Below are 24963 nucleotides of genomic sequence, written 5' to 3'. Positions count from 1 at the left end.
CCTGGAGCTTCTCCTGCATTTTTTGTGGATTTCATCTTCCCTCTTGTGTCACGCTCGCTCACTGCTGTTCTCCAAGGCCCATCAGTATGAGGTCATTGCTGAGTGACCTGAGTGTTATCAGGAAAGGGCAGGAGGACACGGGTATCAAGCTGAGAACTGGCAGCACGCTGACAGGGGGCGGGAAAGGTGCGCTGCTGCCCTGCTGGGAGGAGCCTAAGAGCTCCTGGGAGTCAGATTCAACTGATACCCAGGGGAACAGAGCAGGTAGGTAGATAGAACCACATGGCGAGTAATAGCTGTACTACGGCTGCTCTCAGAGTAGTTTCTGTCCAGAAAGCCCAAGGAGGTCAAAGTCAGCTAACTTTCAGTAACCCAAGGCCACATTCCAAAAGGCAGATAGATTTTTTCTTCTCTCTTAGTGCTTAAAACACAAAGAAAAGAAAAGAAAAAAAAGAAAAGAGCTTATCACTGGGAAGTTGAGGCAAGAGGATGACAAATTCAATCCCAGCCTGGGCAACTTTAAGACTTAGCAAGACTCTGTCTCAAAATAAAAAATAAAGAGCTAGAAGCTTAGCTCAGCACAAAAGCCCTGGGTTCAAGTCCCAGTACCACCAATAATAATAAGCATTATCATTATAAATTAACAAAATAAAAATACTTTGTCAGCAGAGTGGCTACAACTTATGTTGTGAAAACTATAACATGTTATTAGAAACAATATTGTGTCATAAAAGACTAAATAAGAATTAAATATTTTAACAAAGATCAAGTTCAGGGGCTGGGGATTTAGCTCAGCGGCACAGCGCCTGCCTGACAAGTGCGAGGTTGTGAGTTCATTTGCCGGTACTGGAAAAAAACAAACAAGAAAAAGATCAAGTTCAAACCTTTTCAAACTTTTGAAATAAATGCATGATCATTTGAAAAGTCAGTATGGGGATATATGCAGTTAAGGATAGGAGTTCTCCTTCTCTGCTTGCTTCCCTTGGGCTGTGCTGTGCTGAAAATGTCCCCTCCAAAGCCAGGCATGGTGACGCACACCTGCAATCCCAGCACTCAGAAGGCTGAGGTAAGAGGATCAACACAAGTTTGAGGTCGGCCTGGGCTACATAGTAAGTTCAAGGCCTAAAGTACATCTTGTGACCCTGTCTCAAAACAAATGAAAAGTAAATGTGCCTTCCAAGTTTATGTGTTGGAAACATAATCTCCAAATTCATATGTTGGTAGTTTTTGGAGGTACAGCCTTTGGGGGTGTCTTGGTTACTTTTTTCTCGCTGCAGGGACAGAATACCTGACGACCAAAATTAAGGAAGGAAAGGTTTATTTCGCTTACAGTTCGTGGAAGTTTCAATCCTTACTTGGGAGATCATAAGGCAGAGTGGCACGTGGCAGAGGGCTGTATCTCAGGACGGCAGCCACAGCTAAGCTACAACTCACTTACACCGGGGCAGAATGGGGGAGGAATGCCCCAAGCACTCTTTTCCTGTCCCTTACATATGCAAACTATCCACCCCAGGGTGGGTGTAGCTCTCACACCCACATTCAACTCTAATAGCCTGCCCCATATCCGCAGGAGGCTTTGGGGGGGACACACAGACATAAACCATAACAGGGGGGTAATTAAGGTTAGACAAGGTCATGAAGGTGGGACCCTATGACTGGATTAGTGTCTTTATAAGCAGAAAGACCCAAGCTTGCACTTTGCCCTGTCCTGCTGTATGGTGCCCTCTACCATTATGATAAAGTAAGAAGAAGGCAACACATGCCAGCACCTTGATATTCAATTTCCTAGCCTGCAGAACCGTGAACAAACTTCTAACATTTATAAATTACTTAGGCCCTGGTATTCCATTATAGCAACAGCAAAGACCTTATTTATTAGTATCATCCACCTTAACCACAGATAACTGCCTCCTGGGGAGGAAGACTCCCTCTTCCCCGCTCAATCCCAGTGCCATTGGCTTCCCTGAGCTCAAGTCTTGCAGTCTAACCCCTAAATGCCAGGCAGGCATCAGGTCTGGCCTGGCACTAAGAGAGAGATTTGCCTCATGACAGTGCCTGATATCCACCCATTCCTAAAAACTATGGCTTCTGGCTGAGACACAGGACTTCTGAGCCAAACCTGCACTCTAGGGGAAGTGCCTCAGAGTGCTGGTGGAGGGAGAACAGAGTTCTGGGCCTCTAGACAAGAAGTTCTACTTTCACCCAGGATTGGAGGGAGCCGGTAAACCAGTCACTTCTTTTTTTTTCTTTTTTGAGACAAGGTCTCGCTATGTAGTTCAGGCTGGCCTCGAACTCCTCCTGCCTCAGAAGGCATTTTAAAGACTGTCAGAATCTCCAAGCACAGAGTGGTTTGAAGGCCTATGTGAAGCCCCCTTGGGGACAAGCTCCCAAATATGACAAAGGGCGCCTGCCCTGCGGGTCTAGGAGTCGTCAGATGTGTAAGTAACACAAACATTTAACTATTTTAGCAACTAATTACAGAACAATTAATATGCTCTGGGAGAAGAGCTCAACCAAGGCCTCCCGGTGGCTGTCAGTCCGCGGTACCACAGCCAGGGGGCGATGAAGGCCCATTCACCGACAACATCTGCCCACACACACATACACACACACACACACACAGTCAGTCCGCGGTACCACAGCCAGGGGGCGATGAAGGCCCATTCAAGGACAACATCCGCCGGGCGCTCGGTCCAGAGAACTGGGGATGTGGACGAGCAGACACAGGGGAGGAGAGGGTCCTACGACTGGGTTCAGAGCATCCTGGTCAGAGAACAGGGGTTCTGAAGACTAGCGGATCTGGGTGCCCACTGAAGGCGGTAAAGGACCGAGGCCTAGAGTGGGCGGGGCTTGCAGCCCAAGAAAGGGAAATTTAAATATGGGCGGGTTCTGCACTAGCAGGAGGCGGAGCCTGGTGGAGATGTTGGGTTTTGTCCTTGCGTGGGCGCTGCTTGCTGGCAAAGTCTGGACAAGAGAATTCTCTAGGTGGGTTGGATTTAAAACCTATCGGGGCGGGGCCCGCGGGCATCTTCTGTGAGCCGGCCCAGGAGAAGGGGCTCATGTAGACGTGCTGCTTCCTCCGTCCGAAGTGTTAGCCGTGTGTGGGGGGCGGTTTTCCCCGGGTGAGTTCAGCGAAGCAGCGGTACTTGTAGCTAGCAGCGGAAACTGCGAAAGAGTTTGAGAATTTTACACGTTCGCCGGAGGGCGGAGTTTGTGTCTCTCCTGGACAGAGTTAATGACTGCAAGATACAAGATTTTTTGGAGCGTCGAAGGCCCTGTGAAGGGGCGGAGTCTGCAGTTGTGTTAAACGGGGCACTTAACCACAAGTGAATGTGTAAAGTCTGGGTGGAGCTCATACCTCTGGGAGGCAGAGATTAATCCCTGCCCGTCCGTGAGGGGCGCAGGGGAGGGGCGGGGCTTATGGGATTGCGCGAGAGACTGGGCGGGGCTGAGAGGGCAGAGGGGCGGGGCAATAGCTCTAGGAATCCGAGCTGGCGGGGGGTGAGGCTTGTGGCTTTGGTGGGCGGGGCCTCTGGAGCGCTCCCAAGGGGACTTTGGACAGCCGTGGTGGGCGTGGCTCCTAGCTCTGAGCGGCCCCGCGGATAGTGCCGGAGTCCCCAGCCGCCTTTGGGGGGGAGGGGGGAGAGCCCTGGGAGTCAGTGGGCGGGGCCTGAAACACAGCTCTCCGCTGGGGCGGAGCCGGGCCTTGGTGCAGGCTGGGGCTCTGCCCTGGGAGGCCGTCTGTTTAGGCCCGCACGCAGCTCCGCATCTGGTGCTCATTACCAGATGACAAAGAGCCGGCCCTGGGCCCCCTTCCCCACTCCCATCCCCCTCCGACTGCGGTGCATTTAACTCCTTCCTGCCCTCGTGGCGCTCTGGATGCTCCGCCTGGGCTCCTAGGAGGAAGCTTCAGAGCTTCCCGTCCAGCTGATCTTCTCATTCCCTATGCTGAGCCCGCACCTCCTCCCCAGGCTAAGGCATCGGAGCACCCTGCGATCCCCACTTCCATCCAGCAACCCTTCCCTTCCGAGCTTCTCCGAGGTTAAAGCTCAGCAGGATCTAGCGGGGGCGTCTGGTTTGAGTTAGGGGAACGTGAGAGCTGCGACCGTGGGCGGTGCGTAGCGTTCCCTCCGCCCCCTCTGCGACCTCCGGGTTTGTGCCCGGCTTCGGCCCCTCCTCTCCTGCTCCCCTGGGGCTCAGCCTCTGGGCCAAAGGGTGTCCTAGGGCTCCAGGTAGGGAAGGGGCGTTGAGCCGCCTCTCCTCGCCTGGCGGGGTAGTGGAGGCGTCTCTGCTCGGTCTTAATTAGAGGTCTCGAGAGGCTGAAACTAAAAAATTATACAGGCGGTGGGAACCGGCGCCTTCTGCGTCCTGGTCCTGCCTCCCTACCCCCAGACAAGGAGCCCAGGATGAGGGGGTTTACACCATACTCTGTAATCTTCCTGCAGTGATTTCTAACCGGGCCTCCTACCCCAGATCCTGGGACTCCTCAGCCCTGAGCAGCCCTCAGCCTCGCTGGAGTGTGTTCTCTCTTGCCCTGCACCATCCTCACCCCGACCCCGCACGAAGAAGTGTGCAGTGTGGCCCTGAGACCGTAGCCTTGCTCCAGAGACTGCCCAGGGAGACGGACCTAGTTCTCTTGACTTCCTGCTTTCTCCACCTTAGCCTCCTAGGCTCTGATTTCTGCCTCCTCCCTAAAGCAAGAGGGAGCAGCGCCTCCCAGAGCACCTACAATCCAGAGAGGGTGGCAGCATCCTTAGGTGACCTGGGTCCCAGCCCCAACTTCTGGGCAGCCCGCCAGGATAGAAAAGGATGTTCGAAAGAAAGTTCAGAGCAACTCACCCACCAGATACCCCCCTTCATTCCCACAGACCGCCAGCCCCAGAGCCTGTCTGACCCCTAAACCCCAATTTCCTAAATCCTCCCCTAGTTTCATCCTCACCTTCTTGGAGTTTTGATAAAAGAGGAACCAATATGCTAAATCTCAGTTCCCAGGCCTTACTGTGTGACCATCCCTAGGCTCTGCCCTCTCTGGTCTCCGACTTCCCTGAGAATCCCTGAAACATACCATCGCTTAAGGGGTCTTACCTTACCTAGACAAACTGAAAGAAGATCCATTCCGTTTTTTCTGAGTCTTCCCAGACCCTCCCCTCCGGCATCAATGAGGGTCAGGCGCTTTGGCTGAGGTTGTCACCCCATTTATTGGAGAAGACCCCAGCACCCACCCCCTGCGGTCTTGGGGGCTTTGGTGTGTCCTCTGTCATGAGTGCTGGATCCAGGGAACAGGAAGCCCTCTGTCCAGCTGGGCAGCCCCCTTGGGTCCCCGGTGAAGCCTCAGCCATGTGTCCAGCCATGTCCCTTCCTCCTATCTGCAGGGGGCATCTGTGCCCTGTCACACGCTGGTTCTGCAGGTCTGTACCCCTGTGAAGCTGCCCCTGGGCGGCACGGGTTCTGTTTGGCCTTTGCTCCCAGCGTGGGTGACCCAGCGATAGCAGTCAGTGATGCGCTTGTTGGGTGCGTGGGGGCCACAGCGGGTGCAGTACACGATGCCTAGTGCAAGCAGGACCACCAGGAAGACACACGTTGGCACTAGGAGTGCCACCAGCAGCCACCGGTCATCCCTCTGGCTTTGACCTGCTAGACCAGCCTCTGCCAGAGCTGTTGGAACTGCTGTAGGGACCACCTTGGGAGTAGGGCCACCTTCCCTTGGGACTTGGGGAGCTTTGGAACGGGGATGTATAGGGCTGATGCGTGAGGTCTGGTTAGCTGGGCTTTCAGGAGGCAAAGGAGAAGGGAGGGCTGGGAGTTGGGTGGCAGTCGGCACAGGGGCCTGATGGGCAGGGGTCCCAGGTGACCCAGAGGTAGTGGGGAGGGTGGGCTGGACAGTTCGGGTAAAAGAAAGCTGGGGGGCTTGGGCCCTGACGCCTGTGACATCTATGAACGGAGGAGGTTGATGGGAACTTGGGGTAGTGTCCAGGGGGGCAGGGTTAGCTGGAATTCCAGAGAGATGAGTGGTGGTCTGGGTGTCGGCCACCTGAGGGTCCGGAAACATGGGAGATAGGTGGGTAGGGAAGAACTGGGGATATTTGGCTGAGGTAACAGGGGGCTGGCGGGCAGGGGGCTGTGCTGGGGCAGCTACAGAGATAACTTGGGGCTGGTGGGCAGAAGGCAGATGTGGATAGTTGTTCCAGATCATGGGAGGCTGGTGTTCAGGAAGCACAGCTGGGTGCATGGCAGGGATCATGGGGTATCGATAGGCAGGGCTCAGGGGTGGGTGTGTGGCAGAGATAATAGGGGTCTGGTGGACAGAAGATAGAGTGGGGTGCATGGCAGAGATCTCAGGAGGTCTATGGGCAGGGCTTAAAGGTGGGTGTGGGGGGATCTGGTGAGCAGAAGGCAGTGTGGGGCGCAGGGCAGAGGTCACAGGAGGTCTGCGGGCAGGGTTCAGGGGTGGGTGTGTGGCAGAGATAATAGGGGTCTGGTGGACAGAAGATAGAGTGGGGTGCATGGCAGAGATCTCAGGAGGTCTATGGGCAGGGCTTAAGGGTGGGTGTGGGGGGATCTGGTGAGCAGAAGGCAGTGTGGGGCGCAGGGCAGAGGTCACAGGAGGTCTGCGGGCAGGGTTCAGGGGTGGGTGTGTGGCAGAGATAATAGGGGTCTGGCGGGCAGAAAGCAGTGTGGGGCGTGTGGCAGAGATTACCACGGGCTGAGTGTCAGAGATCACTGAAGAGTGGTAGGGGACCCTGGGGGCACTGAGTGGGGGTGGCCAGGTGGGCTCCAGATGGGGTCTCCTCGGTTCTCGCTGTCCTGGGAAGCTGGGTCTATAAGCCAAGCCGAAGTCCGGTGGCTGTGTGGGTTTCATCCACAGGATCCCAGCATCCTTTCTCCAGCCACCTTTAAAGTCCTTCCAGGCCTCCTGCACCTCCTCCTCCTCTTCCTCTTCTTCCCGATTGTCCACCACCTCTTCTCCAAGGTCCTGGGAAGCCCTGGTGCCCATGGCACTTGTGGGGGTACAGTTGCTGCCATCTTCTTGGAGCTCGTGACCCTCTCTGCAATAGCACTCAAAGCCACCAACATAGTTGACACACATCTGCTGGCACACACCGGCAATCTGGCACTCATCTGTGTCCACGCAGCGGTGTGGCTCATCCTCTGCTGGTCGGAAGCCCAGGAGACAGTGGCAGCTGTACCCATGTGGCCCACCAGGTTCACAGTGCTGCTCGCACGGAGCATGGAAACAGGGGTCCTCACAGCTGCGCCCATCTGCTGCCAACCGGAAGCCCTCAGTGCAGTGGCAGGACACCTGACCATTCATGTCCTCCACGCACTCATGTTCGCAGCCCCCGTTGTCCGGGCCACAGCCAGTCCCTGGGCACAAGGGCCCAGCCTGGGACCAGCCCACACCTCCTTCAGGCTGCTTCACGCAGAGCAGAGAGGCTCCCCTGCCAGCCTGGCACTGCACAGCCGCCACGGACCCGAAGGGCAGCCACTCAAACTCCGTAGAGACCAGGTGGAAGGGTGTGGTGTAGACGATGGGGCCGGCCTGGCCGGCCTCATCCGGCAATGCTGGGCAGGCACCCTCGAAGCCAAACTGGCACAGGTAACCATCAATAGGCAACGTGCACGACCCCTCGTGCCAGCGATGGGCATGGCTGGCCTCCAGGGCCACACAGCGCTGGGCCATGCAGGACCCTCCCGTGGCTTGCTGTGCCCAGTTGGTGAAGGCAGTGTCCTGGTCTCCCGTGGTCCATGTGAAGCCACGAAGTGGGCGCTGCAGCTGGCACTGCCGTGCCTGTCGCTGCAGTCCAATCCACAGCAACTTGTCCTTTGGGCCAGTGCCCACCAGGCTGTCCACACGCCGGGCCTCCTCAGCTGTCCTCGGTGTGGCCAGGTTGCCCCCTAGTTCACGGCAGGCCCTCCAGGCTTCCAGGAAGGTGCGGGATTCGGGGTAGAGAACATAGCAGCTGCTGGGCCCGCAGGTTGCGTGGGGCTCATTGGGCCAGGAAGCCTGGCCCAGTGTGGGCACTGCGGCCGCCCAGGCCAGCAGCAGGCGCAGCAGCATCACGACGCCCCCTGACTGGTCTGGCTGGGGCTTGCGGCTGCTCTTGACAGGGGGAGGGACGGGGCCTCCAGCAGGCGGGCCAGGGGGCGGGCCTAGGCCGGGCTCAGGCCTTGTAAGGAGTGGGCTGGGGCGGCTGCCAGCTCCTGCTCCTGCTCCCCCAGGGCCACGGGAGCAGGAAGCAGCGGGGTGGGGGTGCTGGGGTTGGTGGAGGAGGGAGGAGGCAAAGTATAGGGACTGCCCCAGGCCCCACAGGGCTGGGAGTCAGGAAGCCAGGATCTGTTGCTTGCTGAGACGGGACCCTCCAAACCCCAGTGCACTGCAATCCAGGGGCTCAGTTCCTCCAGCTAAGTTCACTTTCCCAACACCAACAGACGCACTTACATGTGCATGCTCCTCTCCCCACCCCCTGGGCAGGGGCACACGCAGGGCCACCCTCTGTGCCCGGCTCAGAACTGCCAATCCAGCACTTTGCCTCACCTGGCCCAGGCGAGCCTGCAGACCCTTGTCCCCCAGTGCACATCTGCTGACATGCTCCACCCCGATGGTGCTCCTTCCGAGATGGTGTGGCAGCCCACATGGCTGAGCTTGTGAGGTCCCTCACGTTCCTGTACAGGCCCTGAGTGGCCAATGACCCAGGCCTGGACGCCCTAACCATCCTACCCCCGCTCTGTTCTCTGTTCCCTGAGTCCCTTCCGAGTCCCTTCCTCCGTCACCCCACTCCCCAGAGTCCTGGCTCCAGCTGGGCCAGCCCGAGGGGGCAGGGAGAGGGGCAAGGACTGCCTCTTCTTCACCCCTGCTCAGCTGGGGACACTGGGAACCTGGGATTAGAGGGGGAGGAGAAGCCCCCAAACAGGAAATGCCTCTCTGGGCTCCTGCTGCAGGAGGGCAGAGTGTGTGGGTTAGGGGGCTGGGCGGGGGCTGGGCTGCTCTCTGGGCAGATCCAGCTGTGATGGGCCCGGTGCAAGACCATGTATGGGCACGGGACACACAGTGACACATTCACATGTGTGTGACAGGGGCTTCATGTTGTGGAGCCCTCCCCATCCCTCAGGGGCCGCTGCATAGGAGGACCTTTTTCCACTCTCCCTCCAGACCTCTGGAGGCCATCAGACCGAGCCTGTCACCCAGGACAATCCCGAGGAGGTGGTTGAAAGTTAACTCATGTTCGCAGCTGTATCACATTTTTTTATGCCTGATTGATTGATTGAGATGAGTTTTTGCTATGTGGCCCAGGCTGGCCCCAGACTCCTGGGATCAACCAGTCCTCCTGCCTCAGCCTCCCAAGTAGCTGGAACCATAGGCATGTGACACTGGCTGACCCATTATATTCTTAGTAGACAGGTGAGCCAGGGATGAGGAGGTAGAGAAGAGGTTCTACCACTCAGGATACTGCCCGGGTACAGCTTCTCACTCTGCCTCTGATCTGCTGTGTGGCTTCAGGAAGGTTACTGACCCTCTCCAAACCTCCATTTTTCTTATGTACAACATGGGGATACTGTGTCCAGGTCTTTTAGCTCAGTGTGGCTAGTGCATCTCAGCACAGAGGGCTTTGTCAGCTGTGAAGCGTGAGGCAAATGTCCCTTAGTCTTCTGAGTGTGTAGCGGTGGGCAGGTTGGCCTTTACTATCCGCCTTTCAGTACCAGCCTGGCCCTGCACACCCAGCCAGTGTCTAAGAACCAGGGCTTATGAAATGCCTGCTCTGTGCCCAAAATTCAAGGTCTTTGCCTCTGAAGCACATGGACTCACTCTCCTTCTTGGGGGAGGAAAGGCAGTAGGCATAGCCTACCCCTGAGTTCACCCTTGACTCCTCTCTTTCTCCCACACCCCAAGTCCAGCCTCTCAGCAAGTCCTCTTGACTTCATTCTCAGAATCAACCCACGCCTGCCCACTTCCCATCACCTTCTTTGCCACCCACCCTTTGCCCATGCCACTAGCATCTTGAAACCATACACACACACACACACACACACACACACACACACACACCTTCTCTCTCACCTCCACCCTGCCAGAGGGATGCTTGCTCTTATTTATTCTTTTTTTTTAAAGTTTTTTATTTTTGAGACAGGATCTTCCCATGTAGTACAGGCTGGCTTTCAGCTCACTATGTAGCCCAGTCTGGCCTCGAACCCTTGAACTCAAACTTGTAATGATCTTCCTGCCTCAGCCTCCCAGAATGCCAGAATTACAGGCAAGGGCCACCACACCTGGCAGGAGGATGCTCTTAAAACTTAGGTCAATTCTGGTCATTCTTTTGGTCAGTGGTAAGGTCAAAGTCTTCGCCACGTGACCTGGCTCCAAACAACTCTTCCCACCCCATCCCTCTCACTCCCTCTGCACTGGCCTCTCTGGCCTCCTTGCTGGTCCCCAGCCTGCGGGACACTCTGCCTTCAGACTTTCACCTGGCAGCGCCTCTGCCTGGAGCGTATTTCCTGCCATCTCCAAATGCTCTTCTTCTTTCTTTACTTTTCTCCAGTTGGTCTCAGTTAAGTGTCGGAATCCACAGCCCCTGCCCCACATCCTGCTCCATTTCCCCTGTGCACTATGACTCTCTGACATGGTATAAATAGACTTACTTGTCGTTTCCTTATGGCCTGAACCCTCCTGGCCAGTCTCCCACCTCGATCTGCAGTGCAGGACAGTGTTGTAAGGCCTGTGCTGTACCTGGGCGCGGTTACCAGTATCTTCGACTTCTGTCTAGATGTTGGTAGTTGTTTGAGACAATCAAAACTGTCCTCAGACACTGCTCCACAGCAACGTCACCCTCAGTGGAGAACCTCTGCCCTGGGAGACTGTGAACTCCATGCTAGGGGTCATGGTCCTGTTCCCTGCTGTATCCCTAAAGTCTAGACAGCTCCTAGACCATAGATACTGCTCATTAAAGGTTTGTTGAATGACTGAATGAGGCTCCCATGAGTGTTTAAGGAGATGCAAGGAGAGCTGGGGTTCTCCCTGAAGTAAAGCCTACTTGCTCCCCATACTCTTTGGCCGACCCCTTGGAGTCAGCCCTCCTAACCTGGGAGGTCGCTTGAAACCAGCAAGTCATTTTGCAGTTGGGGACACTGAGGCTCGTGAGTCTTAGAGCAAGTCAGTGGCAGGGCTCAGGCTAGAACCAAGGTTTCCTGATTCTTACTCCAGTTCTCTTTTGCTGTAGTCCCCTGCTGCGTCCTTCAAGCTGGGAATGAGACACAATGTCAAGAAATGGTGGTGAGAGAAAAGAGATGCAGCTAGATAAAGGTCCTGAGGTAGGCGCTCAGGATGGGTGGGCCTAGAAGCGGAGAGCACAGGAGACAGAACAGCAGGAAGGGAGAAGCAGTGTGCTTTGCAAGGCCACCAAGCTGCCCCTCAGAGCCAAGGCTCCGCTGTGGTGGCCATGGTGGGAGAGCTCTCAGGCTGGGTTTTAGTGGGTGGAGGGGACCCGAGGCCAGGGACCCGTTAGGAGGCTGTTGCAATTGTCTGGGAAAGAGGAGGGAGCTGGCTGCAGAGCCGGGGAGCAGGGCGGGCCGGGCTGGGGGAGGCAGCCTCTGGAGGCTCCTTATGGGCGGTCCTGAGCCTGGTCCAAGGGTGTGGTGAGCCCAGTCATGATTCGGGCAATGGCCAGTGCCGGGGCGTCTTAGAGCAAGGCTGCAGGCCGTCTGGCGAGTGGGTGGGTCAGATCAGAGGGCAGGACCCCAGCTTTAGTGGTGGTGAAGGTTTGGGGAGCAGGCAAGGGAAACAGGAGGAGGATGAGGGTCAAAGGCCAGATTCCAGATGTACTAGCTGGGCCCCCTTGCAGATGGAGGGAAGTCTGAGTGGGATGGTGGCAGCGGGTAGAGGGGCCATCTTTGCTCCCAACAAGGTCCAGTGGATCAAGGGTGAATGCTGGAGGTGCACATGGGCACCTAACTTGGGAATGTGCCTGGCACTCATCTGCCTCCTCCACGTAGGGGCAAGGCTGTCTCAGAACTTTCAGCCCTGGTTTGGGTGATGGAGGACACAGTGACACAGTGAGAACCTCAGAGATCTGGGTGTGAGGAGTGAAAAAGGGGCTGGTTGGGATCTTCCTTTCCCAGCTGGTCTGGTTGAGCCTGTTTTACCTTGAGTTACTCATAGCACAGAGAAATGCTAATTGATGCAATAAATGTTTGGAGGGTGGGTGAGTGGATATATATGTTTGTTTTGTTTTATTTTGTTTTGATTTTGGTCTTTTTGAGACTGTGCAGTTCAGGCTAGCCTTGAACTCACTTTGTAACCCAGGCTGGCCCAGGCTGGCCTCAAACTCACAGCGATCCTCCTGCCTCAGCCTCCCGAGTGTTGGGATTATAGGCATGCACCACCATGCCTAGCTTTTTCCTGGTTTTTTGAGATAAGGTCTTGCTGTGCACTTCAGGCTGCCCTTGATCCACTATGTAGCTCAGGTAGGCCTCAAACTTCCAGTGATTCTCCTGCTTCAGCCTCCTGAGTGCTGGGATTACAGGTGTGCACCACCATATCTGAGTGGATAAGTAGATGGTTGCTTGGGCTCATGGGAGATGCACGAATGGGTAGATGGATGTACAGATGCTGGGGCCAGTGCATGGATGAATGGATGACCGCAGAAATGCATGGATGTTTTGGTTTTTTTTTTAGTTTATGTATTTATTATTATTACTGGTTTTTCTATGTATGTGGTGCTGGGGACCGAACCCCGTGCCTTCTGCATGCAAGAAAAGAGCTCTACCACTGAGCCACATCCCCAGTCTCAGCCCCAGGAATGCATGGATGGATGGATGAGTGGGTGTACAGAGGGATGGTTAGGAGGAAGGGTGGGTGGTAGGCAGACAGGCGTGCAGATGGATGGATGTAGGGGTGTATACATGAATGGGTGTACGGGTAAGGTGTTTAGATGCACGGTGGATATGGGGTACGGGCAGACGTGGTAGGCTCTGATTCATGACTAGCAGCCACCATGATGAGTGCCATGCTCAGAATGGACCTCTATGGCTCTGCAGGATGGTGGGACAGCGTGGGCTGCCCCCCCCCCCCCAAGGACCAGTGTGCTGCTCTCCTGTCACCATGAAGCTGTGTTCGCCTCTGGGGCCTGAGGCCAGCGTGTTTTCCTGCCTGGGAGGTGGGTGGCATTGAACCTACTAAGCTTGTCCACACTGAGAGTCAGAGTTGGGGTTCCCCGCTCTGATCATGGGCTGTATGGGTGCAGCTCACCTCAGGAGGGGCATGAAAACAGAAGCCCACAGCCCCAAGAGGACCCGAGGCCAGGGACCCATTAGGAGGCTGGCAGCTACCCGGACAAGCAAGGGGCAGATGGTGCTTTCACGTACAGCGTGCGGGCCTATGGGGGAGAGGAGGGCGGCCTGCAGTAGGGGTTGGGCCTGAGCAGGCCCGTGGAACAGCCGGGTGGGGAGGTTGGTGTGATTGGGGGGCGCCCCCCGGGCCGGCGTCCTAGAGAGCCTTGGCACTCGCGGGGCTGCTGAGCCAGCGCATTGCTTTGTGTACAAATCACCTCCTTTCCCTACGTTCCCATCCCCCACTGCCCTCCATGTCTAAATTCTTCCCAAACCAGCCCAGCCTCAGGCTGTCCGAAGACAGGACCGACTTGGTGGGTGGGGGGGCGGAGGCCCGGATGAGGGAGGTGGTTAGGAGGAGGGGAGGGAAGAAAGCCTGCGTAGCCCCCAGCCCAGTGTTCTGCATTCCCTGTGTGCTTCTGGCTGGGGGAGCCCTGTAGCAAGGGGCCATGCATGGGGACAGAATCGGTGGGAGAGACAGGCTTGTGAAGTCTGCCTGCTGAAGGGCTGACGGTGGGGTGGTGCCTTTGCCATGGAGAGAGACCCTGTGTATGTTTGTGGGTACACAGTGTGTGTGCACTTGCACAGGCCTGCCATCTCTGTGGATATGCGCAGCTAAGTGACGTGTGTGTGTGTGTGTGTGTGTGTGTGTGTGTGTGTGTGTGTGTCCCCGTCCTAGTAAGGCCACACCTGCACGCACAGCTGTGAGAAGGAAGCATATGGTTGCCCCTGATTGCCCAATTTAGGCCCAGCTGGGAGCCCAATTCCTTTTCCTGGCAGATGATGGACCTGAACATCTGGACACATTTGCCCTCAAGGGAATCCTAGCCATGTGTAGTGGCACATGCCTGTAATCCCAGTACTCTGGGAGACTGAGGCAGGAGGATTGCAAGTTTGAGCCCAGGCTGGGCAATTTAGCAACTTAGGGAGACCCTGTTTGAAAATAAATAAATAAATAAATAAATAAATAATTTTTTTAAAAAAGGACTTGGGATCCTCAATGCAGTCTGGGTTCTGTTTTCAATATCAAAGAGGGAGAGAGAGAGAGAGAGGAAGAAGGAGGAGGAAGACAGGATGAAAAGAAGAGGAAGAAACAAAGAAAGATAATCTATTGGGGCTGGGGATTTAGCTCAGCGGCACAGCATCTACCTGGCAAGCATGAGGTCGTGAGTTCAGTTCCCGGTACTGGGAAAAAAAAAAAAAGAAAGATAATCTATTTTATCCCACCACTTGGGAGGCTGAGGCAGAAGGATCTGTAGTTCAAGGTCAGCCTAGGCTATATAATGAGACCTTGTCTTTAAAAAAGGCAGGCGGGGGGAGGGGTGATCCTGGAGCCCATGTCAAACTGGAAAGGCCTAGACCTGCCCCTCAGCGTGCAGATAGCCCTCCCCAAGGATGAGGTGTCCTTAGTTGTGGAAGGGTCCCTGTGGGAGTGGACCCTGTACCCATGGCCTATCACCTAGGGGGAACAACTTATTCCAGTTTTCCAAGGACTAGAATTCAGGTTTCAGCACTGAAAGTCCCTGGGAGATAGATGATTGTCAGGGCCACAGGGACAACTCTTTCTGCCACACCCTTCCCCAGTACCTCAGCCTTCCCTCCTGCACCACCCCCTCTGGAACTTTCTCGAAGGCTCTTACTTTCCCTTCCTGTTCTCTGTGTCAGCGCCTCTTCCTCCTGCCCCCTCAGCCTCCCCAGGGATCTCCGTAGCTCCCTGCCCCTCCTGCTGCCTGCAGAGCCTTTTCCTTGTCCCCTCTCTTGCTCTCCAAGGAAGAACCTGGGGTCTCCAGCTCTGCCTCGGTCTCAGCGACCTGTCCACTCTCCAGCCGGCAACGTGGACCCTTTGGCTGGGAGCTCTCTGTTCTCTGCCTCCTTTTTTTTATCTCCCCCCTCTGTCTCCAGGGTTTCCAGTCTCTGTCACAGCCTCTGGCTTGTCATTGTCCCTGGGTGGTCCACCCTCCTCCTCTCTCCTGGCACTGCACCTCTGGGGTGGGTTGGAGTGGGCGCCAGGTCTGGGGGCTGTGACCAGGCCCGGAAGGAGAACCCAAGCAGACGTGATATTTATGTTGGGACTTCAAAGTGCAGCACAGGCTGCGGCGGGGGTGATGGGGGCTGTGGAGCAAAAGCCAGACTGAGATCCATTTAGGCTCCTCCCTGGAGAGGGTCTCCTTGGTGACACACACCTCCCCGTGGGACACGGAGACCCAGAGTAGAGAAGGAACAGGCTATTTTGGTGCAGAGTTCCAAGAAAGGCACTTCCTGTGCCCTTGCCCCGGCCCAGCCCCATCCTTTCTTCCTGTCACCCTGGGCTCCCGGCCCCCACCTCCGCTCAGCATCGGCCTGGCTGGAGAGGCAGGGGGTTCTGGGGGTGGCAGGAGCAGAGGGCTCGATCTCAGCAGGAAAACATCCCTGGCGCTGGGACAGCCGTGCATTCTCATTGTCTGGCTGAGGTCTTGCCTGGCAGGGCCATGTGGGTCTGTAACCCTGTCAGCCCCAACTGACCGGGCCAGGCAGACCCAGCCCCTTAGGGCCTCTGGAGTCCACTTTTGGGCTGCCTGCCTGAGGGACAGAGGGGCCATCTCGAAGTTCACCCCACCCCTGACCCCCGCCCTTGGCCTAACCCCTACTAAAGACACCCAGCTGCTGGGTGGGGCGGGGTGGGTGGGCAGGGCTGATTGTCTCATCGTGCTGCTCAGTTCTGGGGCCTAAGCCCCTCCCAGAAGCCCCACCCCGCAGGCACCCCTGAGGCTGGGCCACCCCTCAAGAATCCCCAAAACCCCTGATCTGGGTCAGGAGCCTCTCTCTAGGCTCAGGACCCTCAGGACCCAAGCCCACCCAGGCCCCCAGAGCACCAGTCTCCGGGCCCAGGGCCCCTCCCAGACCCTCCCCAACTCTTCCTGTGAATCACGCCTGCTGGAATCTGATGAGCTCAGGCCTCCCCGCCCAGTGCTGCCTGCCTCTGCCTCCTGCCTGGCTGGCAGGGTCGCCATACCCCTCACAGGGGTCTACCCAGCCACTCACAGTCCCCTCCGTGGCCACCAGGGGCTGGGGTTGGGAGTAAGGCAGGGTAGGCCAGGGCTTGGAGGGAGATTAGTTAGGAGAGAGGTCTGAGCTCTGGTGCATGCTCAGAAGTATACAAAGCACACGAGTGTGTCTGTGTCTGTTGCGTGTGTCTGTGTGTGTGCCCACGTGGGTGTTTGCACATCCAGGGTTGGGACAGTGTGGGAAGCGGAGCTGAGTGCTGTTTCCAGGGTGTATGTTACTGCGCCTGAGGGGAGATGTGGGTGTGGCTGGAGCTCCGCATGGGTAGGTCTAGGTTTGTCAGGAGGTCCCTGTGGAGTTGATCACCACAGGTGTCTGGGCTGACGGTCCCCACGTGTCATCTCAGTGCTGTGGTGTGCCTGTTAACTTTGGGGGTGACTGGGTTACTGTACTTGCTATGGCTGGGAGGGTGTCACACACTTGTGTTGGAATGTGGGTCAGGGTGTCACTGTGTGTTAAATGGCGGATGTGAACATGGGTCCCAGGGCCATGGCAGGGTGGGTCCCTGTCTGCTGTCCATCCCACCCTGCTCAGGCCATCCCGTAGGGATGGGACAATGGGCTCCTCTGTCACCCACTTTCAGGTTCCTTTTTGCAGAATCCCTGCTTCTCTCCTAGCACCAGGCTGTACATAGATCCTCTGGATTCTCCAAGTCCGCTGGACGGCCGCAACAGAAGACACCTGGCGTGAGGCTGGAGATGAGGTGTGCACACCCCCTGCTGGCAGTGATGGAGAATGTGCCATCCAGAACACGGGAGCACTTCCCTCAGAGCCGCCCAGGAGCCATCACGCTGTATCATTCCGTATGTATTTACTAAGTGCCAATTCCGGCCAAGGCATTGTCCTAGGCCCTCGTGATTTAGCTGGGAATGAGGCTGACTTGGCTCTAGCACACCAGAGGGAGAGACAGACAATAAACAAACTCACATGGACCACAAGGGTGACTTTAGAAGTGCTAAGTGCAGTATTTCTAAGCAAGGAAATGACTTGGCTCCTCTCAAAAGACCAACACCAGGTCGGGGTCCCAGGCCTGCCCTGTGGCAGTGAGAGTGGAAAAGTCATGTCCCCTCCCAAAGCTGTGGCTTCCTCTGCCAGGAGGACAAAGCGTTTGAGGGAGTGCAGAACCCCTAGCTCACAGTGGGGACGAAGCACCAGATCAGGGTGAGGGTGGGGAGACTCGACTTGCTTCCTTGTGGCTGGGGCTGTGGGTGCTTGGTCCATACCAGGTACTTGCTAGGTTATGGTTGAGTGGACAAGGTAGTGAGTCTATTTGAGGAAATTATAGAACCTGGTGTTTGAATCTTTTGCTTTTAAGAAGTCACATACCCCAAGGAAGACTGTTTCCTCCTCTGCCAAATGAGGATGATATCAGTCATAAACCGGACTATTACTGCCTGAGCTCCTGCCCCTGAACCATGACCTTTGGCCATGCAGCTTTGAGCAATCACACAGACCAAAGCCCCAGGCAGTGGGCTGGAGGACCTGGGAGTGTTCCCATGAGCCATTGCTGAGGGGCACATGAAATTCCAGGCGTAGGAGCTGGGACTGAGTGTGAGAGAAGTGAGAGGTCCCAGAGGTCCTGTTCCAGTTCCTAGCTCCTTTAGTCCCAGCTCCTTAGTCTGAGCTCCACATCCGGTTCCTGGGGTTCCCTAAGCATCCCCTGCAGACATTCCAGGTCCTTCCTCTGGGACTAAGCTGGACACATCCTGTGTTAGATTCCCAGAAGCAGCCCTCCCTTTTCCTTCCTAGGGTCCCTCACTCCTAGTTATTACACTCCAGTCCATGGACAGGTTTTATTGAGCACCTATTGTGCGCTCACACTGAACAAGGCACTGGGGATGGGGGCGGGCAGGGAGGACACACACAGAATAAATGGGAGGCTTCCTCTCAGTAAGGAGATGGGGTGGGGGGAGCACAGAGTTGAAGCGGAGCATTTCAGTAGTCTAGTGAGAAATTTGGGAGCCCCATACCTGGGCTGTCTATAGGTTGTGTGAAAGCCCACATCCATGATTTCTGCCTCCTGGTTATCATGTCATATGTGGGTTGATGTCCCTTTGTGCTCAGCTCATGAAAGTAGTGTCACTCAGACTGGCTGGGGTCTTCCTCCATCCCGGGACAATTCCTTCCTGAGGAATAGTCCCTGAAAGGCTGGTATGACCTAGACCCCTAACTCCAAGGGGCCCAAGGACTAGTAATACCGGTCCTTCGCTGTCCCCAGGTTGCCCTAAGGCTGCAGGTGAGCACAGACAGTGACCCATGACGCCTGCCTAGGGCGCACCCTCCCGGCGGCTTCCTGGGCCGCACGCGCCCCCTTGTGGTCAGCGATTGGCATTTTTATTTGTTCAGATTTGCCTCCTGAGTTTCCCTTTGGGGCTGTCCCCGCCTTGGGGGGGATTTGCTGTGTTATGTCTTGGGAGTTGCCTTCTCGTACCTCAAAGGGGCCAATGCGCCACGCCTCGCATCGCCATAAAGCTTTTATGAGGGCCAGAAGTTTAGTGCTGAGAAAATGGTTTCAGAGCCTCTTTTCCATTCCAGCTCAGCTCCGGAAGGTGGGCATTATTTCCACTGGCCGACTCCCCTGGGTACCTAGGAGGGCTTCCAATCCTGGGAGAAGCTCCAACATGGTGCTTTCTTCCCCAGAACGTGGCCTGCAGCCAATAACCTTCCCAGACTGATGGAGGGAAAAGCCGCTCATAAGCGCCCCTTGGGCAGGGGGTGGGCTCATGGAAGGGAGCAAGTGGGAGCTGCTAACACCCAGCTTCTCCCCTCCCTTCTCCTGTGGTCTGAGCTCTGCTTTCCAGCAAGGTCATCCACTGGAGCACTTCCGGGAGGTGGGCAAGGCAGTCCTACATCCCTACTTTGCAGATGAGGATGCTGAGGCTGGGAGGAGCGGGTCCTTCCAGGGACCTTTGCTGGCACTGTGCTGCCTTCCTGAGTCTTCCAGACACCAGAAGTGACTGAGCCTTTCAGGACCTTGAGGGCCCCAGTAGCCCCCCTGCACTCACAGGGTGGGGGGAGATATAACAGGGCCAGACCCCCACACACCCAGCAGGCCAGAGGCTAGGCCTCAGTTGGACTCTTTCCCTATTGGACACACTCACCCCTGCAGGCTGCAGAAGAAGAGGCAAAGGACACAGAGGTCTCCTAAACCCCTCAACTTTACCCCAGTCCCTCAGCTGTGACCAGGCCCCAGCCCTCAGCAGATGTGCTCATGGAGGTAAGTATCAGGTGGTGGCGGACACAGGAGAGGGCTGGGGTGGGGGTGGCCAAGGAGGCTGTGGCCTTGCTGAGTGGGGCTGGTGGCTCTGCTGGCCTTCTCCGCAGGCTTCGGCCCCAGAGGATCTTCTGGTCCCTTCCAGCTACTCTTCTGTGGCCAGGCTTCCCTCAGCCTCCGGCTCCCTTGCCTGCACATAGCCTCCTCCAGCTTGATGCTTGCTCCGCTCAGCAGCCTTGTATTCTCCCCTGCTGTCCTTGGGGCTGGCTTTGACCCCCACGCTCCGCTCTCCCTGGACTCCTTTTTCCTCTTCCCGGCTGCCTGCCTCTGGCTGCCCACTACCCATCTTCTGTCTTGCATCCTCCTGGGTCTCAGGCCGCTCTGCCCGGCGGTAGACGAGGTAGCCAGCCGTTGGAAGCCTGTGGGCCAGAGCTCCTGGGGGCAGGCGGTGGTAGCTCTGCTCCTTGTACAGGAAGAGGCCGAAAGCATTGGGCTGGGTCACTCGGAACTTGGTGGCACAGAGCTGGCTCAAGGTGGCAATCGAGACCCCTGGGGGCACAGCCAGGGTCTTGGAGGTGCACCCACTGCTGGGGTCCTGGTAAGCCACTCTGAGGAGGTGCTGTATAGGAGAAGTAAAAACAAGACTCAGTCCTGCCTGGTGCCAGACAGACCAGTGAAGGCAGTGTAGGAACAGGCCTTGGTTGTTATGTATCCAAATGTGGAACCAACTGACAAAATGATATCACATGGAGATTACTCATTCTGCACCAACTGGCTTAATCCTCATAGCTGTCCCAGGTACCCATTTTATAGATGGAAAAATTGAGGCACAAAGAAAAGAGAAACTTGCCCAAGCCCCCACAACCAAGAAGAGGTAGAGCCAGAATGAACCCAAGAGACCCAGTTGCAAGAGTTGGGACTTGCAAGCAAGGTTGAGAAGAGTGAGGGACGGGTGTGGCTGTCTCTGAGGATACCTGGGCCACAGCCCAGATGCAAGGATGGGCTGAAGCTTGAGGACAGGGGAGGCAGAACCCTGGCTAAGGCCTGAGGCCGGGATTTGGGGCCCAAGTCTGCTACCTATGTCCCTTTCCCTCTCCACGGTGGTCTTAATGCCCTATCTGCAAAATGGGGATAATTACTTCTCAGTTTCTGTGAAGACTTGGGAGGGCTGCCGCTGGAGTGTCAGCCCAGTGCAGGTATACGGAGCACCCTCCATAGGAGGCCGCTGCAAGGGACGGGGCAGGGGGACTGTGCAGGAGAATGTCAGGGCCTCTCTGGGCCTGGCTGGTTGGGGTGGATGAGGTGGCAGGGCCCTGTTACCTGGGAGCTGCGGGTAGCAGGCAGGCACCGCTGCTCCCAGAGCCTCAGGGAGCACTGCAGCTCCTGCGCGGGGCTCAGAGGGAGAGTGTGAGATTGGCTTAAGCTGCTCAGCAGGGCCAGGCCGGCGGACAGGCTGGTCAGGTAGTAGCCACCTGGGACACAAGGGGCCAGAATGCAGCTCAGGCAGGGCTGAGGTGACCTGCTCCCCGTCGCTGCTTACTCAGAGCCGATATAGCAGCTGAGGACCCCAGGCCCACCCAGACAGGGAGGCGGCACCCCTCACCCTCTCCAGTGAGCAGGGAAGGCTCCAGAAGCTCTGACATATACTCGGCTTCCAGCAGGAGGTCAGGAAGGTCACACTGGGCCAAGACGAGGCTCAGCAGTGGCAGGAACTCGTCAGCACCTGCACTCTCCCCTTAGGGACATGGGAGGAGAAAGCTTCAGGCTTCTCTGGGTCAGAGTCTAATCCTTGACTGAGATAATGACCCCTTCCCTCTGTCTGCCAGCTCCTGGGCCGTGGGATCACCCCAGCAATCACAAGAATAGCTGTACAGAGGCCTTGGTTTTATCATCTGAGATAGAAGGGTAGGATTATTCTTCTCAGCTGTGCCATTCCAGGGTCCTGGGAGCCTCCCCCTTGCGGGAGGGTTGCCTCTAAGTCAGGGGGTTGGGCAGGGGGAGGTAGGAGGCATACCTGCCTGGGTCCTCAGGGTTGTGTACAGCAACTTGCAGGCCTGCAGGAGCCGCTTGACCTGGGCGCTGGGTGAGTAGGCGCGGAGCAGCTGCAGTAGCTTTTGGCGCACCTGCCCCATCTCTGCCAGGGAGGGCAGGCTCAGGTGAGAGCCGAAGGCGCCAGGGCCCTGGGCCCGGGCCAGGCGGAGGCCCTCAGCCAGGCGGCCAAGGGAGCCATCAGCAGAAAGTCGACGCCGAAGGCGAGCTGCCAGGATGGGCCGGAGAGGCTTGAGCACAGAGCGATGCAGCGACTTCTCCAGGACGTGTTCTGCCAGAGGAGGGGCAGGAGGGGTCACAGGAGAAGGGGCAGAAGCTCTACCAAGCAGGAGGTCCTGAGGGAGGCTGGAGTGGGGAAGACGCAGAGGGTGGCAGCCACTTGAACAGCAGTGAGGCAAGGGGGCCTCGTAAAGCATCAGAACAGCATCAGGGAAGCAGGCGGCACCACGGTGAGGCACACAGAAGTGGCTGGGGAAAGGCTGGAGATAGAGAGCCATGAACCGACCTGCAGAGATCCAAGGTGGCCCTTACCCAGCCTCTCAGGGGGCAGCAGCTTCTCGGGCCCCAGCTCCGCGTTCAGCATGGCCCGGGCCCGGCTCAGTGCCTGGCGGATGCCTTGAAGCTCCTGGGGCTCATGGCCAGCCCGCACCTGCGTCAGGAGATCCTGTACCAGCTGGCCCACGCCTGTGTGTCTGTCCTGCACCAGCAAGGCAGCTGCACGGACCACGTGCCGCTCAGGGGCCAGCAGGGAGCAGAAGGCAGAGCTCATGGACCTAAGCAGTGGCCGCCTGTGCCACTTGCGGCCCAGACTGGGAGAGACTGAGGGGCTGCCCCGGGACCCTGGCGGCCCCTCCTCCTCGGAGCTGCTAGGGGAGCCGCATTCCACCTCCTGGAGGGAGGGCAGGGGTGGGAGGCTAGGGCTGGCACCCCCTGGCACACGGTACCCCACTGAGCTCTCCCTCCGCAGCAGCTGACGAGCGGGAAGCCTCTCCGGGTGGCTGAGGGATGTGCCCGGTAGCTCGGGGACTGGGGGAGGCGGCACGGCAGGTGGAGACAGGGGGCTGGAGGTCTCCGTGGACACACGCACTTTGAAGCTCCTCTTAAATTTCTCACGCTTGGTGGGGCCAAGGTCCCCTGGGAAGAGGGGGTTGAAGAAGCAGAGTGCAGCGCCGGTGCCCTGGTCCAGCTCATGAGGGGAGCGGGCCTTCAGCCGGGGAGCCTGTGCGCCTTCAGACAGGCCCTGGTGAACCTTGGTGTTGAGGGAGGAACTCCAGAACTCTAGGGACCAGAAAGCATGGGGCCTCAGGGCGGGCTCAGAGAGGGCGGCCAAGGAGAGGTGTGGCACCCTCCCTTTCCCTCTTGACCTCAGCTTCTCTGTCTGTGCGGATGGGTGGAGGGGACCCTTACCAATGCCCAGGTGGGAGATGGCCTCCAGCTCCTTGTGGGTGGCTGCCTGTTGGATGGCCCTGGGTAGCCGGAGTGGGAGGAGAAGGATGTCCCTGAGCCAGAAAGGGGGGCAGACAGGAATGAGGGATGCTCAGGTTGGGGGCAAGGGGGTCTGAAGACTGGGGAGGGCAGAAGACACACGGCACCCTGTGGGCAGTCTCACCGGGTGTGACAGTAGGCGCAGATGAGCTGGACTAGGTCTGCGAACAGAAGCTCGGAGCCCTCCAAAGAGACACCTAAAAGACACGGAGTGAGACCGTTCTCTGCCTCCCCCACCCCCATTTCCAGCCCCTTGCATCCAGGCTGGCCCCTCTCACCACCAGGACTCTCCTGGATGTAGTGGCTGGAGACGAAGGAGGGGCCACTGGCCTCGGGCAGCCGCACACACAGGGCCTGGCACTGGCGGGTGTTAGATTTCCGCACCAGAAACGTCTGCAAGTGGCTAAGGTCAGGAGGCTCGGGCCTCGCCGTCCAGCCCCTCTTCCTCCCACCCTCGGCTGGCCGGGGTCACCCAAGACTCACCCCGGGAGGCTCAGTCCTCAGCACATGCAGAGCTGCAGCAGCATTGGCCTGAAGCTGCAGCCACACGGGCCGGGTGAGCAGCAGGCGCTCCCGAGGGCTCACGGCACGTGTGGGCCGCTGGGGCCCACCAGCCTGGCCCCCACTTGCATCAGGTACATCATAGAGTGGGTCCTGGGGTGGCCTGGGGCGGGTGCCCAGAACTGAGCAGGAGCCAGGGCCGGGGCCCCCATGCCCAACCCCTTCCCAGCTTCTGGGTCCCCTCCTCCCTTGCCCCCAGATGGACTCTTCCCGTGCAGTCCCTTTCCACCCCACCTGGCCACCCTTCCAACTTCACTAACTTTTCTCTCTCCAAGTGTCCGTGGGTGAGGCTTGGGCTGGGGGCTCTGGCATGGTGTGCCTCTGGCTCTCCAGGGTCTCCCATGGTTAGGAGCTCCTTCTTTCCTTCTGTTAGGCTGCTCCTTCGGTTAGGACTCAGGAAGAGAATTCAGCCCCCAGGCACAGGCGCACACATTCCCAGCGGTGAGTAACACTTCCTGAGGGCGGTTCGCCCTGTCACACCCCATCAGTTAACTCTTCTGTGTCCACTCTGCCTGGCCAGGGCCCCAATTCCTCTGTTCTGCCCAGCCTGAAAGGTCCAGGATCACCTCCATGCTAGCGCCACGCTGGGAACCCCAGCTGCAGGGTGCCTCCTCCACACAGTTCTTCCCGCAGCCTAGGCAGCCTCCTCTCACCATGCAGCAGGAGCAGGGAGGGGTTAAGCAGGGCCCACTCCATCCCTGAAGGCCAGGCTACACCCTTGGGTCACCTTAAGACTGTGGTCAGTTGCTCATCTCTCCCTGTCTTGGGTGGTGGTGGTGGGGTCAGCCTTGTAGGAGAGCACCCCCTACTGGTCACCAATGACTCATTCCCAAACCTAACTTGGGTTTTGGGATTTCAGGTTGCCAAGGAAAAAGGATGCTGTGTCTCCATGGAAACCAACCCCTTTGCTTAACTGAGGTTCTGGGGGTGGTTCTGACACAGAGCTAACCAGGGGGAGTGTGGTGGTGAGGCTGTGAGCACATGGTGCTGCCGCTGGCTGCCACCCACACACAGGCCCTGCCAGCCTGCTTGCCGATCTGCCAAGCAACTGGGGCAGGTACAGACTTGACCCGGCCTCCAAGCGCATGCACCAGGCCCTTCCCCACCAGAGACCACGTGCTTCACGTGTGTGCTCTGCCTGTGCCACATGTGGCTTCCAAGTCTAGGCCCAATCTGTTTCCCCAGCCTGTTCCCCAAGTCAGAGTACCCCAAACTGCAGGGACTCCGGAAGAGTCTGCCTGTCTTGGGTACTCCCCACGGAGGACTCGATTCCGTTTCTGGGTAAATCAGAC

The 24963-nt window shown here is 57.4% G+C and overlaps 2 protein-coding genes and 1 long non-coding RNA gene across 3 annotated transcripts; 1 reads left to right on the top strand and 2 right to left on the bottom strand.

Annotated features, from left to right (window-relative positions):
- Positions 1-2903: 2903 nt before the first annotated feature.
- Positions 2904-19556, top strand: LOC102013839. The gene is made up of 3 exons (XR_260897.1): positions 2904-2985; positions 16980-17165; positions 19472-19556. It is a non-coding gene; the product is annotated as an uncharacterized LOC102013839 (long non-coding RNA).
- Positions 5180-8094, bottom strand: Cd248 (CD248 molecule, endosialin). Its single transcript, XM_013514158.1, has 2 exons — positions 6479-8094; positions 5180-6298 (listed from the first exon to the last, which is right to left on the bottom strand). The coding sequence occupies exons 1-2, from the start codon at positions 8057-8059 to the stop codon at positions 5390-5392; spliced, it is 2490 nt and encodes an 829-aa protein (XP_013369612.1). The 5' UTR covers positions 8060-8094; the 3' UTR covers positions 5180-5389.
- Positions 18142-24898, bottom strand: Rin1 (Ras and Rab interactor 1). Its single transcript, XM_005384412.2, has 10 exons — positions 23932-24898; positions 23594-23774; positions 23389-23503; positions 23235-23307; positions 23033-23124; positions 22157-22903; positions 21591-21896; positions 21180-21311; positions 20897-21048; positions 18142-20195 (listed from the first exon to the last, which is right to left on the bottom strand). Exons 1-10 carry the CDS (start codon positions 24012-24014, stop codon positions 19722-19724), a joined length of 2355 nt encoding a protein of 784 aa, XP_005384469.1. The 5' UTR covers positions 24015-24898; the 3' UTR covers positions 18142-19721.
- Positions 24899-24963: the final 65 nt, after the last annotated feature.

Source organism: Chinchilla lanigera, unplaced genomic scaffold, assembly GCF_000276665.1.
Source record: "Chinchilla lanigera isolate Chin_1 unplaced genomic scaffold, ChiLan1.0 scaffold00021, whole genome shotgun sequence".
NCBI lineage: Eukaryota > Metazoa > Chordata > Mammalia > Rodentia > Chinchillidae > Chinchilla > Chinchilla lanigera.
Note: the sequence above shows the minus strand (reverse complement) of the source record. Positions and strands in the feature narration are given on the sequence as shown.